The following is an 18,915-nucleotide window of genomic DNA, read 5'->3' as shown; positions in this document are numbered from 1 at the left end:
AAATACAGATTCAGACTTTCACTATTTCATACATGAAAAAATAAAGAGCCAATCTATCTACTTGTACAGTTCTACATGTGAATAAGTCTAATATTACAACTTGTCAATGTGTAGGATGGAGTAGTTATGTAGTGTTTAGGCATAGTTGTAGATGAGCTGGTGTGCTGAGGCGCAGTGAACAGCAGAGCAGTGGCTGGAGAGAGGCGGAGACTTGATAGATATGTACATTCATAGACAAAGTTGACCCCCTGACACCTGATTTTATTTACAATTAAATAAAAAAAAACATTTTTGTGTGTTTTCGCTGAGTGGATATTGTTAATTTATTACACATAGAACACAGACACTTCTTCTTCGTTTCCTTTCGGCTTTTACCTTCAGGGGTTGCCACAGTGAATCAATTGCCTCCATCTAACCCTGTCTGCTGCATCCTCTTCTCTCACACCCACTGCCTTCATGTCCTGTTTAACCACATCCATAAACCTCCTCTTTGGTCTTCCTCTAGGCCTCCTGCCTGGCAGTGGGAAACTCAGCATCCTTCTACCAATATATTCACTCTCTCTCCTCTGGACATGTCCAAACCATCTCAGTCTGGCCTCTCTGACTTTATCTCCAAAGCCTCTAACATGTGTTGTCCCTCTGATGTACTCATTCCTGATCCTATCCATCCTGGTCACTCCCAGAGAGAACCTCAGCATCTTCAGTTCTGCTATCTCCAGCTCTGCCTCCTGTCTTTTCCTCAGGGACACTGTCTGCAGACCAAACAACATGGCTGGTCTCACCACAGTTTTGTAAACCTTTCCTTTCATTTAGCTGAAACTCTTCTATCACACATCACACCTGACACTTTTCTCCAGCCGTTCCAGCCTGCCTGTACACGCTTCTTCACCTCTTTTCCACACTCTCCAATGCTCTGTACTGTTGACCCTAAGTACTTAAAATCCTCCACCTTCTTCATCCTCTTCTCCCTGAAACCTCACTCTTCCACTCGGGTCCCTCTCATTCACACACAGATACTCCGTCTTGCTGCGGCTAACGTTCATTCCTCTCCTTTCCAGGGCAAACCTCCACGCCTCTAGCTTCTCCTCCACCTGTTCCCTGCTCTCACTACAGATCACAATGTCATCTGCAAACATCATAGTCCATGGAGACTCCTGTGTAACCTGTAAAAAAAAAAAAAAAAAAAAAAAAAAGTGTTACAACAGTTAAAATATTTTACTTTTATATTTTTCTTTCATTGACAGTGATTTTCATTCATTCCTAATTGCAGTCTTTATTTCAACCTGTATTTCATTTATTTATGTATATATTTTATCCCAGAGGTCAAAGTTCGCTTTGGTGATGCTGCGAAGAGAAAGAAATGCCATTCGCTCACAGAGTGTAGCTGAATTGCTAATGGGAGAAATTGGCGCATGTCCCGCCCTCTTGGCGCATTTTAGTGAGACCCGGACGATGAACAACCAGAGCACCGTGCAGTGGCAGGACGAGGACAGAGATGCAGAAGTCGGAGTGGAAAAAAGTAGGAAAAAAAATACTTACCGTGAATACCGAGGAACTGTGGAAGAAAAGCAACTGTTTAAGCCAATTCTGGAGTGTCTGGCGGACCACGGAAAAGCGACCCTGGGAACTTTACCTGTGTTGATTAAATTTCTTTCCCCGGTGAGTGCTGTGAATGTGTGTTAGCTTCATGAGTTAGCAAGCCCTCCTGGTGTGTTAGCCACCGAGTTGAAGCGTTAGCTGTCCGTGTGTTTACTTTCATGTCCTCGTGGTGTGTTAGCCACCGAGTTGAAGCATTAGCTCAGTGTTGCTTATTTTATGGTGCTAAAAGGAAAAACCATGTGTGTAAATGGAAAAAGGAGTATGTGTGCTTGTTACATGGTGTGAGTGAAATGAGATCATTAAGCTCAGTGTCATGGGTTATGAGACTGCTATTTTTTTCTGTGTAGTGCAGTGCTGTGCACACAGGTACAGGATATTACATGATTGCATTATTTTATTTACTTTAATCTAATGTGGGCATTGAACTGAATGATTTTATGCTCATTCACGTGGATTGATTGTTTATCAGTCATTTCATGATTTTGATTTCATCGTAAAGGGAAAATGGTGAAGTTAAATTTGTTTAATATGTTAACAACAGTTACCTTGTCATAAGTTAACAGTGAAGTTACATTACTGGATATTGATTTATATTTGGAAATTATAAACTGTACAGTTAAGAGAAGTGAATAGTTAAATTAAACCCTGTTGTGCTATACAGGCTGGGTTTTTTGAAGACCTTGGATTTTGGACCCTGGATTCTGGATTCTCTCCCTGGATGGGAGATGGCGAGCCAACTGTGTGATCAGCTAGAGCTGGAGTGACGAGTGGACCCTCTCTTCTTCGGCTGTCGTTTTGCCGGTGTGGTAGGACTAAGGGAATAGAAACTCTGAAAGATTAAAGGAACAATCCTTAATTTTTTCCCTCCTTGGAGACAAGAGACATTTTATTTTATTTTATTTTAAAGGGTGCACCCAGGTTAATAGACAATTTAAAACAAAACAAATTGAAAAGGTAGTGTCTACAGATACGGACCCGTACCCGTAGCCTGTGGCCTACGGATACGGCACTTTCCCTTACCATAAATATTAATGAGCCGGCTGATGAACGCGCTTCGTGATTGGCTGGTAATCCGACGGACATAAATATTAATGAGCCGGCTACGCTGATGAAGGCGCTTCCTGATTCGAGGTGAATCTGCGTGCGGAGCCTGTCATGTCAGTCTTTTTCACGGACATTTGGGGGTTGAAATCAGCACTACTATTAAAAATAGCAAAACTTTTTATTCACGTGACCCTGTTCTAATAAAGCACAAACAGCAAACAAAACAAATGGCGGAACTAACAGCCAGCAAACTACAAGTATTTTTTTACCTTCAAAAGTAGCGACAGACTATTACATATTAACAACCTAAACAAAACCCTGATGTATTTTCTGCGTCTGTCAACACAGACACTGTCACAGTCACTTTAATGTTAGCGGACTCTGTTGAATGGCTAATTTACATCACCACAAACAAATCTCACAATATCACAGTAAATCGAATTTGTGTTTTTTTTAAATTCATGCCGAATTAAAGAGCTGCTCCTCACCATTCACGAGTGTTTGTTTCATATTCGACATCCTTAATTTTATCTTGTAAATTAGCGTCCGAAATTAAATGGGAACATTTGCAATGGAGTTCGTCAGCCGCTTCCACCACTGAATGCGGTAAACTACTTAATAGGAACTGGACTTCAAACAATTGAGACACGGCATCTAAAAGCATAAAAACTACATTGTCTAAAGTGTGAGAGGAGATGGTGTATTTTTGTTGAAATTATACAATGTTCGCCGTCAAAGTCATTCATATAAACTGCCTGTAATGTGCAGCAACAGTCCACAACAGTCACCTCTTCTACTCTTCGTTCTCTCACATTTTCCTCGTTCATCAACTCTTCAAAGTACTTTTTCCATCTTCCCATCACACTATTGGCACCTGTCAACACACTTCCATCCTTATCCTTTATCACCCTAACCTGCTCCATGTCCTTCCCATCTCTGTCTCTCTGTCTTGCCAACCTATACAGGTCAGTCTCTCCCTCCTTACTGTCCAACCTAGAATACAAGTCATCGTAAGTGTCACACTCCTCTTGCTCAGATGCGCTGGCTCATCAGTATAACGACGAGCGGCTGTGCTGAGAACGCAGCCGGCAGAAATGACTAATCAGCGCCGTTTAAAGCAGGGCGCTAGACGCTGCTCAGTGCTGCATCATTATTCCATCCTCTCTGCGACACAGACTCTCTGTCAACCCTGCACACCACTTCAGCCTCCTTGCTACATGTCGTTTCCCCGGAACATTGTTTTGGTACTGGATTGCCTTCATCACATTCCTGCTCCTCGGACCCCGTCGCCCCTCAGATGATCTTGCCCGCTCCACCAGCCCTCGTCACTCAATTCCCCCACCGTCTCTGACAGCTCGGCCCCGCCTCTTCCGTCTACCTCTCCCTGGACTCCGTAAGCCACCTTCCCTTTTAATTTAGTTTAGTTTTATGTTAGTTTATCTCAGCCTTCGGGTCCGCCCTTGGTTTAGGTTAGTTTATTTTCTCCTCCCCGCTGTTTCCCTCCTGCTTTCATTATTAAGAGTTTTTTCTGTTCATATATTCTAGTTTTCATTAAATCATCATTCATTTCACCCTCCTGTCTGTGCCTGCTGCTTGGGTTCTACTCTGTTGCGTGACAGTAAGCCCCTTTTTGGCCTTCGCCACCTCTACTTTCACCTTACGCTGCATCTCCCTGTACTCCTGTCTACTCTCTTCAGTCCTCTCAGTGTCCCACTTCTTCTTAGCTAACCTCTTTCTCTGGATCCACTCCTGCACCTCCTCATTCCACCACCAAGTCTCCTTATCTCCTTTCCTACCAGATGACACACCAAGTACTCTCCGACCTGCCTCTCAACTCTTGCCTGAAAGTCATACAACACTCTTCCTTTTTCAGCTTCCACCATTTGGTCCTCTGTTCTGCCTTTGCCCTCTTCATCTTCTTCACCACCAGGGTCATCCTACACACCACCATCCTATGCTGTTTGGCTACACTCTCCTCTACCACTACTTTGCAGTCACTGATCTCCTTCAGATGACACCATCTGCACAAGATGTAGTCTACCTGTGTGCTCCTACTTCCACTCTTATAGGACACCCTATGTTCCTGCCTCTTCTGGAAGAAAGTATTCACTACCGCCATTTCCATCCTATTTGCAAAGTCAACCACCATCTGTCCTTCTGCGTTCCTCTCCTGGATATCAAACCTGCCCATGACCTCCTCATCATCTCTGTTTCCTGCACCAACATGTCCATTGAAGTCTGCACCAATGACAACTGTCAAGTGGGGCCTAGTTATTTGAGATCCCAGGAGCAACCACTCCCTAAATAAAAGCTTTAAGCAGACCAATGAAAAGCTAAAATGAGAAACTATATAAGTTAACCACATGATTATGCTTATGCTTGATGCAAGAATGATTTTAATAGGCTGATATATATTCTGAAATGATTATTGCTATAGAAGAGAATGATTTAAAATGAGTTATTTGATCATGCTAAGAAAAATGATTTAAAAAGTGATTCAGTGCAGCTTAATGTGAATGATAACTAAAGTAATCCCTGTTTAAGCTCTGTGTGTGCAGGGCAAAAAGCAGAAGTCACCATGACACTGCAGAAAGGAGGACATTGAGGAAGTTCTGTGGCCAAATATGGTTATAGGAAGCGCATGAAGAATTACTTCACCATTGTGCCTTGAATATGCCTTGAATGTGCCTTGAGCAGGCCTTGACAATGTGTGTAGTTGTTGTGAGCCTGATAGTTAAGCAACTGAGCGTACAGATAATGTGTGTGTATTAGAGGATGACACTATAAAAGAGAGAGTCACAGACACTGAATTCGGAGTTCTCCCCCGGAGGGGGGAGATGCTGCTCGCCGGAGCTGCAAAGGGGAACTTGGCCGGAGTTCTGAAGAATCTTCACCGCATCTATTGCCCTAGAGACGGGAAGACAACGCAGGACTTAGGCTCCAGAGATCGCTGAGAACGTCGTTGGAGGTAAAGTCTTTTTCTGACTTTGTTCAACAAGCGAGGACCACACTCTGCGAGATGGAGAGTCCTAAGAGGTTCTGCAGTTATCCTACAGAGATGAAGAGAGACAAGCACCTACGACATCCAGAGAGGCGAAGGAGGCAGCAGCAGAGGGCTGCTCCACTCCCCGGGGCTGGAGGACCCAGTGACCCACCACAGCCTGGTGAGACGGGGGCTTTCCACCACCACCACCCAACTGAGAAGACAGCTGAGACACCCGCACTTGTGTTCCAGCTGCTACAAAAGATAACTGCCAGACCAACGATTGGCTATCGGGACCTCTCCACTCCCCCTGCCTGGAAGAACACCCTTCGCCCAGAAAGAAGACTTCGTACCGAGTCTACTGGTCGATCGAGTGGCTCTCCCAGATGCAGGTCAAGACTGGGTGAAACAGCGGTGGCCACACTGTCCGTCCTCTCTCTCCTAAATTTACTAATTAGAGAAGATTCTTAGGTACGCTCAGCTTAGTTTAGTTTAGTTAAGTTAGAAATAATCAGAACTAATTAAATTGTTTAATCATGAATTAATGTTGTGTCCCTGCTAATAATTGCTTAATAAAACGCTATATTGCATTTTAAGAGAAGTCTTATGAGATTGCTATGATTCACATATTCTGCATAGTGGTAAAAGTTAAGCTGATTGTGTGCATTAAATCTAATGGTTCTTAAAGGTTACTTTAATCCAACTAGTTACTTTAAACATTACCCCTGAGGTTAGTTTTCCAAACCTCTAAAACGAACCGAGGAATATCAACAAGTGCCACAGTTTTAAGAGGAAAGCTGTCGTTAACAAACATGATCAATAAATCAATTCTACTACTTAGGAGGGCTGCTTAGTGAGAGAGTACTTATTGAAGTAAGAGGGGTAAGACGTTTGGAAGAAGACAGTTAGGACCTAGGCGAGTATTCCTCGACACCAGCTTAATTATTCTACTGAATCCTGTTAGGTAAATTCTAATAGGCAGATAGAATCTGACCCTTTAAACGGAGAGCTGGTCCTGAATTAACCTGAGGAAAGGGTTAAAGAAGGCTATACTGATTGACACAACTCTCTCACTTCTAGGGATGCTCTGCATCACTTCATCAAGGTCCAACCAGAATTTCTTCTTCTCCTCCGGCTCACATTCTACCTGTGGAGCATACCCACTAACAACATTGAACATCACACCTTCGATTTCTAGCTTCAGGCTCATCACTCGATCTGACACTCTTTTTACCTCCAGGACATTCCTAACAAACTCCTCCTTCAAGATAACTCCTACTCCATTTCTCTTCCTATCTACACAATGATAGAACAACTTGAACCCTGCTCCTAAACTTCTAGCTTTACTACCGTTCCACCTGGTCTCCTGGACACACAGTATGTCCACCTTCCTCCTCTGCATCATGTCAACCAGCTCTCTATCTTTTCCTGTCATAGTTCCAACATTCAAAGTCCCTACTCTCAGTCCTAGACTCTTGGTGTTCCTCGTCTCTCTCTTCCTACGAACACACCCTCCTCCCCTCCTTCTTCGACCAACAGTAGCCCATTTTCCACCGGCACCCTGTAGGTCGACAGCACCGACGGCGGTCGTTGTTAACCCGGGCCTCGACCGATCTGGTATGGAAGTCATACATTTGATTCGCATGATTGATTTGGCCAAAGTTTTACGTCGGATGCCCTTCCTGACACAACCCTCTGTATTTATCCGGGCTTGGGACCAGCACAATAAGACACTGGCTTGTGTCCCCTTGCGGCTACATTACATAGAACACAGACACGTAGATATATAATAGTAATAATAATAACAGATATATAATTAGGTTCCCCTCCGACCGGTCCTACAGGAAACCATTGCTTACAAAAGGTTCCGAGGTATTGAATATGCAACATCCGGCATGGGGGAATGGATACCCTATCTCGGTTGCAGTCTGAATCAAAGTAGTATGTTGCGAATTCGCGACAATAGGTGTCAAGGGGCTACTTGAAGGGTAAAAAAAAGACATAACATCATGATTTAGAACAGGATCAGGAGCTCCTGGGGCAAGTTGTATTTCTTGAGCGGGGGCAGGTAGTACCTCCTCTGATGTGCCTTTTTCTTGATCATGTCTATGTCGAGTGCCCACTTCAGAAACTTCCATTCCAGAATCCTGAAGTTTCCACAGTAGCAAGCACATTCCTTAGTACACCATGACACCAGAAGACCTGCCGTCTGTATACATGTAGACTGCTGTGCCATCTGCATCTTCAGGAGCTTCGCCTGCTGCTGCCTCCCTGTCGGAATGTTTACGATCCACAAACAGGTGGGAACTGGTTGTGGAGGATTTTAAGCACAATGACACCAAATTGCAGCACATAAACAGGACTCTTACATGTGTTAGAGTAAGAGCATTTCCCCTCATATCGAACACAGAAAAACACATGAAGAAATGGCAGCTGGTGACAGATTATGCTGTAGCACCAAGGCAGTGATTATTCCTAAATGTACTGAGCATGGTGGGCAAACATTGCACCAAATTTCTGGAAATATGAGAACTTCCTACTGTGTTTTGGTTCTGTCAACGAAAAAATATGTACCAATCAAAGCTCATCCAGAGTCCAGCAGCAACTACATCAACTACAGCTCTTTTGATGATTTGTTATAAAGGTGTGGCTGACCAACAATCGCTTCTTACAGTCTGTCCTTACACCAACTTGTTTTCATGCTTTCATCTTTCTGGCCTGGTTGCACAGGATTCAGCCTTCACTTCTGTAGGCCTCTTCCTCACAAAGCTGATCACAAACAGGATGACACAGTGTCTGTAAATTCATAGAGATCTGTATCTGTATTCTCAAAAAAACACTCCAGTTGCTGCAGTTGAAGCAGGACTGAGGGTCCATCTCAGACAAGTGACCGTTCATATCAGAAGGTCGTGAGTTGTTGGTGTCTCTGTGGAGCAAATCCATTGTAGGAGATTTACTAAACGACATCTGACCAGCATCATGGACACCAACAGTTTGAACATTGAATGGAGCAGTGTCTGCTCAGTTTCCTCATTAATCTTTAGGAAAAACAAAAAGCCTGTGACTTACATAAATACACTGTTCTTACCATACATCCAGGTTTTTATGGTCAATCAAGATAACTTTAGTGTTTTTTTTTAAAACTTTTTTTCTTTACTGGTTTTGATAGCCAGTAAAGAGAGCAGAAATAACAGACTGTACATTGTGCAGATATAATGAATATTTTTATTTCTTCCACTGCTGGACCTTTCTTTAAAGTGCACTAAATAATGTTCATAGGTGAAATAATAAATGTCATTAAACACAACACAACGAGGCCATCCAGACCATGAGCTAATCACTGAGAGATGCACGGAATCTCTGAGGAAACTGGCTGGCTCACAACCAAATACACAGAGCCAGGCAGGTTCTTTGTAGAAGCAGAAAATTACACTAGACAAGAAAATCTTTATTCCACAAGCAAAGGTATATACACATGTATATCACAAACATGCATCAACATCAAATCTGCAGTGCTTTTAGTGTTTTTCTATGTTCATTTAAATCAATCTGCACTGTTTCTGCTCTGGATCTCAAGGCCACTTCACTCCGAAGACCTGAGTTGGACCTCCATGCGATAAGGTCTCGGAGACAAAGTGACACCATAGACAGGAGTGAAGTCTGGTTTTCCTGCATCCTCAGGCCAGATGAACTTAAACTTCCTCAGCAGAGTCACCATGATGAGGAAGAGCTCCATACGAGCCAGACCCTCTCCCAGACACATCCGAGGACCTGAGGAATAAAAAGCACCTCCAGGTCATCTACAACAGTTTGCTTAGACTCACTCTATCTGTGCCTCCCTCTCCAAGTGTGATACAGTTTTTAATGCTCTTATACCTGCAGAGAAAGGCATGAAGGCGTCTGGTTTAACAAACTCTCCCTGGTCATTGAGGAAGTTTTCAGGGTTGAATTCATGAGGATATTTCCACTGTCCCTCCTCATTGTGCAATGAGGTCAAGTTCTGGATGATCATCGTACCCTGAAGAGAAATTTGCCAGAGAAACAAAGGTCATAATGGAGACTCTTAACTTTGTTGTCTGTGTTACCCAAACATATTCAACCATTTTCCCCATACCTTTGGAATAGAATATCCCATGAGCTCTGTGTCTTTAGTAGTGGTGTGGAAGACACTGAGTGGAACAGTGTTGGCAATCCTCTGCGACTCATGGATCACAGCCTGGATGAAGAGACGTTTACATTTTTTCTTAAGAATTATTTGACTTGGCAGAAAAGAAAATGAGCGCAGGCTCTCAGGAAATCAACCACAAAAACATAGATCAATACAGCACCTGCACGTAAGGCATGTTGTTTCTGTCATCAAAACTAGCCCGATCCTTCCCTTCCAACACCTTGTCAATCTCCTGGTGACATCGTTCTGAGGGGGCAAGACAACATCACATATTGTTTTCCATCCATCCGTTCTCTATGCACCACTTTTATCCTCACTGGGGTCGCAGGGGGTGCTGGAGCCTATCTCAGCTGACTCGGGCGAAGGCAGGGGACACCCTGGACAGGTCGCCAGTCTGTCCATATTTTGAAATAAAACTGAAAAACTGAGTTGCTTAATCATCTAAATGAGAGTCAGGGAATAATGAAGCTTTCATGTGTAGAGAAGCTACAAAACTGAAGAGTAATAGATGTCAGTCATGAGAATGCACAATATATTGAGAAAAATTAAAACTAATCAACTGTGTCATTCAGAGTCCTAGTATGGTGCGTGCTAACATGGGTCCAAAGCCTTGTGGCTAAATAAAAGAGAGTAGAGGCTTCTTTACAAATTCCATTCAGTTCGGTCTAAATTATAGGAACAGACAAACAAGGAATGCATGTGCAGGTCTACCTTGTATGTTTGGGTGGCTAATCAGGTAAAGAAAAGCAGTAAGCAGGGTGTTGGAAGTTGTGTCAGTCCCAGCAAAGTGAAGATCTAGAGCATACTGAATCAGTTTGTCTTCTGAAAATGTAGAATCCTCTGCATCCTAAAAACAAGAGCATGATCACTGGAAGATAAATGCAATATTACTGTGCTGATGCACATGCCTGACTTCAAGCCTTTGTGTCAAAAAACAAACTGTTACAGCTGTCTTTTTTCAAAATGTCAGTTTTAAAATGGCTGTAATCTTGCACACATATCGTCTGAGATAGTGAGCTGACTGGTTCCACACACCTTATCCAGTTCATCCAGGTAGCAGTCAAGAAAGTCTCGAGGCTCTCCAGGGACTCTGGTCTTCTTGTGCTCGCTCACCAAACGATTAACAAGACCCTTACAAATCTAAAAAAATATATATATATGAAACATCACTCAAAGTTCGTGTGTATGTACATTTGTCTTTCCACTGACAACATGCTCACAGTATGTGTGTTGGTCATTACAGTATAGGTGTGTGTGGTTTGTTACTTTCAACATTACCTTAGAGTTCTCAAAGGCCTTGTTGCAGGGCAATGGCAGGCTTCGAATCATAGGAAAAGAGTCATACAGCTGCAAAGAAAGAGAAACTGTTCATTTAACTGAACCCAAATCTGCAGATTCTGCTTCAAGACACAATTTGCTCTGAACGGACAACCTTGTAGTCAGGTGTTTAATTTGAATTCGAAGAAGAAACGGACTTGAGCTGTGCTTTCTTTTCAATGTTAGTTGGTAAATTAGCAATGCTAGCATGCTAAACTAAGCATCCGACTCAAAGCAGCCTCACAGAGCAGCTGTAGATTTGTAGCCATAGTGAGATATCTGAGTCTGCTTAATACCTTTGAGGGTTGTATTATGAAGCAAGATTAGTACATGATGGTGAGCTTAAAGTCAGAGTTTTCAGTGTCACAATGGTGGCTCTCTTTTAAGCTCACCATGGGAGTTTATGCAGCAGAGCGAACCTGGTCCGAAACAGGCTATATTAAGAGTATCAGAATTAAGAAGCCTTTCCCTCTGATCAGATCATTTTCTGATGATTCTCTGTGAGTGATACAGATTGATCTGCAAACCTGTTGAGTTGTACATTACTAAAACAGTTCACTGAGGTCATGCAGTTAAAGTATCATACTCTATGCATTATGTTACCATGGAGCCTGACATATATTCAGCTGGCGATGCAGAAACTGCGAACATATATTTTTAGGTTTGGTCCTCATTTGCAGCCATGACTGATTTATGCTGGTGCTGCAGTCAATAAAACACAGATTACAAAATTGTTCTATTGGTGGATGACCCCTGGTTCATGTCCCAGCCTGGGCCTGGCATCTTTCTGTGTAGAGTTTGCATGTTCTCCTTGTGTTCTGGCTTCCTCCCACAGTCCAAAGCATGCTGAGGTTAATTGGTGAGTTTAAATTGTCTGTAGGTGTGAATGTGAGTGTGATTGGTTGTTTGTCTCTATATGTAGCCCTGTGATGGTCCTCTGCCTTCACTCTGATCAACCCTGGAGGATAAAGTGGTGTGTAAATAATGGATGGAAGGTTTTGATTGCAGAGAATATTCAATCAACAACATTAATGTCACTTTGATTTTGCCGAAAGCTAAAGCAATATCCTACATTGTTTGTTAGTGTCAGACCTAAATGCACTTCATACAGTATGATGTTAAATATATGCAGTGTAACAATTCAGGTCCTCAGGTGCAGGTGTAATGTTAGAAATAACTATCTGCACTGATTGTTAAAATAAATATAATGACACACAATTCCCAGTTTTCTACCAGCATACATCTCTTGAATCATTAGCAATAACAGCTCTTTTTAACTTCATATTCTATTATATTTGCCATTGATCTCCAATAAAACAGCCTGTTGACTGCAGTAGGTGGCCATTGATGCTTTTTGGCAAAGAGCCACATGATATGTTGAATTCCTCGAGTCTGAGGCAGAAAGCCTGCCTTAACCAAGAAAGTTGGTAACCACCATCATGATACTGTCATGTCTGACTCAAGTTTTAGGTTTTGTTGAGCCTAACATAAAGACAGCCCAACTATGTCAAACTTGCCTCAGTCGTCTCACTTAACCTGCTCATTCTGTAGAACTTAATGGTCTGGCTGCACACTATCACTCTGCTATGATTCAATCACAGTCATCGTGGGCAGATAGCAGATGGGGAAAGAATGCCATCTGAGTTCATTGGCCAGTGGCAGGTTTATCCCTTCAACCAGCATCTGGTGAGTCAAACCATTACCTCAGAAACATGCTGTACTCACCATCACCCACGGTCCATTGGCGATCTTCGCATTCTCAGTGAAGCACCGAACCACCTCTTTGATAAAGTGGTCGTCATACTCATGTCGTGTACCAAACAAAACCTGGCAGATGATGTTGGAGGACATGTTGTGAAACATAACTTGAGGACTCATAGTTTTGCCTGTAGAAGAGACATAATACAAAGTAACATATGGCACAGGATATTCAAGAACATAAAAGAACATTACAGAAACAAAAGCACAACAAAACGTGAGTTTTGTCAACCAGCACACTTCATACCGATGCTCTTGTCCAACGTTTCTATAGTGTGTTGAATCTCATCATGAATTCTCTCCTCCATTGATTTCTTCCCCAGACCAAAGTTCCTCAAAGTCATCAGAGCAAAGCGACGATGCTCCCTCCAGCGAGGACCATAATCTGCCAGAATCACACCTACAACAGATGTAGCAGCACAAAGAGTTCAAGTATGATCTCAAAATACGACTGTTATTGCTGTCCTTTTCCAAATCACATTTACTTTCTCACCTGTGTCATTATGTGCTCTCCACAGTACTTTAATTGTGTTTTCTTTATGTACTTTAAAACTCAAGACACTGTAAAGTCAGATTAGTCATTTCATAAACTGTGCCTATAAAGTTACACATAGAAACAATAGTCAAGTGTCCTGACAATCTTGTGTACTTAAAAAAAAACAGAAATTGTCATTGTTTCTTTTCTTTGTCTTCAAGCTGATCAGTTTGTTCTGCACTAATACTTTTAATCTTCATTTATTTGACAAACCATAGAAGGACAAGAAAAAACTAATACAAAACTAAAGCAATCCCTCTCAGTGTCCCTGCTTATAAATCATGATTTTTGTTTGAAAACTGTTAATACTTTCATAAATGGTATATATATTATTAAAAATACCAGTTAATGTAATGTTTTTGTTGAAAGATAACAGATAGTGTTCAAGGATGACAGATTTTGTTTTTGTCTGTCTTGGGGAAATTTTTGAGTGAAGTGAAGTAGCCACTGTATTGGGCCAACAAATCCCAGTTTAAACTACGCTGCATTAAATAGAACAGAGGCCTTTGTCTAATGTATTAACGTACCTTCACACTGTGGTATTATCTTGAATGGTGTTGTGCAGAACAATGAGCTACTTTCATTAATAAACTTAAACAAAAAATATCATTCAAAATCATTTTAAAAAATCAAACTTGCCTCTCAGACTCTTGCTTCGTTTTTAAAAAAATATAAATCCCTTTACACCTTTCACGTTTCTTTTTTTGTCTTTTGTTCCTTGCATCTCTCCCTCCAGCCACCAGAGGGCCTCAGTGACCTTCTCTTCTTCTTCCTCATTCAACTTACTTATTTTCTCCTTCTCCACAATATTTTTTTTACCAGACTGTCTGTGCTCATGCCACATCTTTCCAGCCTTCTGTTTCTCATCTACCTCGCATTTGGTTTAAAGTGTGCTTATACCCTTGATTTCACTTTAACTTGCACCCTGTGTTTGCTTGCCTTTTGTACTGTGAACCTGCTTAGTTGGTAAATTCAGCTTTTTGCTTTTGATTAACAGAAAAGGGGAGCGATCTGTTTTTGAAGAAATAATGACTCAGAAAATAATGTAGGCCTGCTGAATGTGGCTTAAGCAGCAGATTTTACAGAAAGACTCCCAGAGTTCTGAGGATGAAATTGAATCCGACCAGCCCGAATACAACTTTAACCCTTACCTTTCTTTGTTTTCCCAAGTTCAAATATGTGTGGAGTTGTTAATTAGCCTCCATTACAGGGTATTGTGTTGATAATTTACATGTTTTATATGTTGTCTACAAAGATGCAATTGTACACTATTTGTACTATGTCTACTCTACCTTTATTTTCTGTGACTTCATTGGTAAACATGTCCTGAGGTCGTCCAGCAAACTCAGCACCCTTCGTCACCATAGCCTCCTTCATGGCCTTCAACCCATTGATGAGGACAGCTGGTCTGGGGCCGATGAACAAACTGTAGACATTCCCATAAGTCTTCCTCAGCTGGGAAAGAAAAACAGAACAAATCAGTGTTAGAGATACGTGCCTGTAGGTCGGACCTGGTGATGGATCACTTTCTACACAGCACCAGTCTGAACTACGCTGTCATGTCACAACACACCCTTCTCACTCATTTTGTTCTACAATTTCAAATCTATAAGTCTACCAAATGAAATGTGTATACAACAAAAGACGCCAACAGTTTACATTAATGAGACTAATAATGACAAATAATGAATGTAATATAACTTTTTTTTACTGTCCCCACCGTAAGATGTTAACAGGAGTTGAAGTGTCTTGCTTCCAGCTGTTTAGGACTATTTCCTTTGAGTTTATTATATATCTGCAGCATCAGATAGCAGTAGCATCCAGGAGCATTTTTCAAGAGAGCTGCACGCATTTGCAGCACCAGTAACTTGATGAAATGGATGGAAGTTAGCCTTGTGCTAAATCTGGCTTATTTACGTCAATCTTGTGAAAGCTATTATGAGATTCTATGTTCGTTATTATGCAGTGTCCCAAAGAATGAAAGAAAGAAATTTGTCCTGCCGGGAAACACACCAAAGACAGACACAGCAGAGAAGCGTCAACTGGTGATAGATTTAAAAATTATTTTTGAAAGAGTAACACACAATAATGATATATTAGGAAAATGAAGAGAAAATGTTACAACAGGTAATACCAGCAAGCTGGCAAAAGGAGAAAGTGGTCATCCTGTAATTATACTTATTTAGTCTTTAGTTACATCACGCTGTCAGATCTCAGATTAATGCAGGAGTTTACATCATCCTCAAACACATTGTTTCTCTACACAGGAGTTGCTGTGGCTGTTTGAAGTGAATTTTCAATGCATTGAGCACACATAGCGAACAACTTTTAACCACATTTAAATGATAATCACCTGGCAAACACAAACTTATCAACAGAAGAAATAAGAAAGCACCCAATGTTTATGACCAATAGTAATGTCTAGATGCATGCCAAGTGTGCAGTCAACTCTGACCTGACAATATGTTACACAATCACAGATAGAGTACAAACTGGAGGCTTCGTTCATGGTCTCAAAGTGTACTGACAAAAAGCACTGAAACTTTCACTGTCAAGAACAGCACAACAGTGGCTGCAAGTATTTCTCATTTAGACATATAATTAAAGAGCTTCAATCAATGATTCTAACAATTTAAGACACTGAAAGAGCAGCTTCACTCACTGAAACATTTTTCTTACCCTCTCAAAGTCCTTCAAGGGGTTCTCTAGATTCAGCTGCAAAAGGTTCCCCACTATGGGTAGGATCGTGGGTCCCGGTGGAAAGTTCTTGGGCCTTCGGGATCTGAGTTGAAGGACGATGAAGAAAATGCAGAGCCACAGCAGCACCACTGAAAGGAACATGGTGAACAGGTTGGACTGCACTGAGGAGGCTAGCTGGTTAGACCCAATATAAAAGGGTAGCTCAGCTCGTAGCCCTGCCTCTCCTGGTGTACTTTGTTTCTTTGTACTAAAGGTAAGTGATCAACATTTGCTCACACACACACTGTGAGGGACAAGCTCTTACAGGATCTGATTCACTGAGCTGGCAGAATGATTTAAGTTTAATGCAGACAAAGCAATATCTTAGGGAACAAATTGTAAGTGCTTGAACTTTTGATTCATCAACATTGTTGGTGTGCTCACTCAGTAACACTGGCAGCCACAAAACACTAACTTCTGTGAGTTGCCACTGTGCATAATAGCTGAGCTGACTACTGGAGAGTCCACATTTGTGTGATTATTCCTGGTAAGGTGTGGGAATATGGCCTTTTTATTTACTGTGATTATCTTTATTTGCATGATTATTTGGTGTGTGGTTTTCTTTTATTTTGTTGTGAAATTATTTGCTTGATTCTTGTGTTGGTTTCCTAAATTGCATGTTTTGTTGTGCTGTTTTTCTTTGCATATTCCTTTTTTTCCCTTGTTTCTAATGAGTTTAGGCCAGACTCACTACCTGCCAGCGTGTAGCAGAACAGACTGTGGACATTGATTGAGCGCACCTGGTGCCAATCAGTTGATTACGCAGGACTGAACCTGGGCCAATGACAGCAAATAAAAGAGACAATCAGGGAGGAAAGGACAGAGAGAGGAGGAACGGGCAGCGCGGCAGCGGAGGTGAGCCGCAATGGCGAGCCGCGGACAGACAGGCAGTGCGGTGGCGGCAGAAGCAGCGGGGAACGGCAGCGCGATAGATAACCGGGCAGAAGCGACGGTGAATGGCGGTGTATGACGAGCACCATGGCGGACTACTAGGCTGAGACAAGGGCGCACAGCACCGGCACAGAGACAGGACGACCGAAGAGCGAGAGAGAGACACACGGGAGCCACAAAGTGGGGCCAGGTCTGGAACGCACGGCGGTGCTCAACGCGTGTTTGCGGCATACTGGGCAGCTTGGATATCGCCGCCCAGACCCGGTGAGTCGCCACACACGGGAGGGATACGCGTGGCTCCTTTTATTACTTCCCCCACTGGCAGATCCTCTCTCTCTCCCAGGCTCCAGAGCCTGCATGATCGCGAGGCGCAGCGCCGTGGCCCCGGAGGACTGGAGAAGCTCCCCTCAACCCCCGTCAGAGAGAAGGCCCCGCATGACGAGTCCAGTGGTCACCCATTCATTAGTGACTTTATTTTAAGAACTTTTAGTCTGTTAACTTTTTATTGTTAAATGTGTATTTTTTTTAGATGAATAAATTTATTGGAATGGAAAAAAAATGTTTTTATCCTCTGTTATGCACTGCTCACCTCTGGGTTAAGAACCTCTTTTAAAACGGGTCCTCGTCCCTTACTAGGTGGCTTTGTCAGTTTTAATCGTAATCCAACTATTCAATTTAATTCTACTTTAAAGGCGTTAATCTGAGAAACATATCCCCCTCGGCCGTGACAAAAGTGCTCAGTTATTATATTACCTGAATAATATCAAACCTCAATCATTATTTCTCTGTTTTGTTTGATTTTTAAAAGTAACAGTGGACTTGTCAGTTTCTTCCTTGTGAATAAATACCGAGAGTCACTACCTGTTGCTAACATTTGCTTTGCAACCTATTATCTTGTATCTGTGTATCAAATACACTTATAATACCAAATAAGTTTTGGGAAATTCTAGGAATAAGAAGATACACTATTGTTCAAAAGTTCGGTGTGGTGAAGAAAATACCAGACCTTTTGCTACAGATACTGTCATGTGTCACTCCATTTCAAACAGTTATCCACAATTCTTTTATCTTTTATTTTGTGCCACTGTCTGTCGGATCCTCCCCTTACCTTTTCTTGTCACACCTTGCTATTTGCAATTGCTTACCAGACTCTTTGATTCAATTACCGTTTTGTTCTGTTGCCTTACCCTCGGTCACTGATTAGCAACCATATGCAAATTAGCCATTATTCACCTTGGTAGTTACATACAGACCCCTCCCTCCCCTTTGAGCCATCCTCTGACACGTTTCTTTTGTATTATCCTCTGTATTTATTCAAGAGTGAAATTTTTTCAACTAGTGTCACTTAGAAATGTCCTGATTTTTCAAAGAAAAGCATTTTTTTCAATGAAGATAACATTAAATGAATCAGAAATACAGTCCATCCATCCATCCATTTTCTTCCGCTTATCCGGGGCCGGGTCACGGAGGCAGCAAGCGAAGCAGGTCGTTCCAGATATCCCTCCCCCCAGTGACGCTTTCCAGTTCTTCCTTGGGGATCCCGAGGCGTTCCCAGGCCAGACGAGATATATAATCCCTCCAGCGAGTTGTGGGTCTGCCCCGGGGTCTCCTCCCAGACAGACGTGCTTGGAAAACCTCCAAAGGAAGTCTCCCTGGAGGCAGCCGATACAGAAGGCCAAACCACCTCAACTGGCTCCTTTCGATGCGAAGGAGCAGCGGCTCTACTCCGAGCTCCCTCCGGATGTCTGAGCCCCTCACCTTATCTCTAAGGCTGAGCCCAGCCACCGTACGGAGGAAGCTCATTTTGGCCGCTTGTATCCGCGATCTTGTTCTTTCGGTCACTACCCAAAGCTCATGACCATAGGTGAGGGTTGGAACGTA

General features: G+C 42.4%; 1 protein-coding gene and 1 long non-coding RNA gene across 3 annotated transcripts in view; one reads left to right on the top strand and one right to left on the bottom strand.

Moving 5' to 3' along the window:
- LOC127535019 (uncharacterized) overlaps window positions 1-9,401 on the top strand; it is a 54,053-nt gene extending 44,652 nt beyond the window's left edge. The window contains exon 2 of the long non-coding RNA XR_007943654.1: window positions 9,248-9,401. This is a non-coding gene — a long non-coding RNA (uncharacterized LOC127535019). The remainder of the gene's footprint in view (window positions 1-9,247) is intronic.
- Window positions 1-16,276, bottom strand: part of LOC110946415 (cytochrome P450 2F2-like) — a 61,100-nt gene extending 44,824 nt beyond the window's left edge. Inside the window, exons 1-11 of one of the 2 annotated variants that reach the window (XM_051951685.1) lie at window positions 16,084-16,276; window positions 14,697-14,859; window positions 13,117-13,269; window positions 12,837-12,997; window positions 11,073-11,141; window positions 10,830-10,934; window positions 10,506-10,641; window positions 9,955-10,040; window positions 9,741-9,842; window positions 9,503-9,644; window positions 8,838-9,397 (exon numbers count right to left, since the gene is read on the bottom strand). In XM_051951685.1, the coding sequence (XP_051807645.1) occupies window positions 9,210-9,397; window positions 9,503-9,644; window positions 9,741-9,842; window positions 9,955-10,040; window positions 10,506-10,641; window positions 10,830-10,934; window positions 11,073-11,141; window positions 12,837-12,997; window positions 13,117-13,269; window positions 14,697-14,859; window positions 16,084-16,245 (1,467 nt within the window). In that variant the 5' untranslated portion in view covers window positions 16,246-16,276 and the 3' untranslated portion in view covers window positions 8,838-9,209. Of the gene's footprint in view, window positions 1-8,837; window positions 9,398-9,502; window positions 9,645-9,740; window positions 9,843-9,954; window positions 10,041-10,505; window positions 10,642-10,829; window positions 10,935-11,072; window positions 11,142-12,836; window positions 12,998-13,116; window positions 13,270-14,696; window positions 14,860-16,083 lie in introns of those variants that run through there. The other variant, XM_051951683.1, reaches the window with a different exon arrangement.
- Between the last annotated feature and the right edge of the window lie 2,639 nt (window positions 16,277-18,915).

This window comes from Acanthochromis polyacanthus, chromosome 8, assembly GCF_021347895.1.
Source record: "Acanthochromis polyacanthus isolate Apoly-LR-REF ecotype Palm Island chromosome 8, KAUST_Apoly_ChrSc, whole genome shotgun sequence".
NCBI lineage: Eukaryota > Metazoa > Chordata > Actinopteri > Pomacentridae > Acanthochromis > Acanthochromis polyacanthus.
Note: the sequence above shows the minus strand (reverse complement) of the source record. Positions and strands in the feature narration are given on the sequence as shown.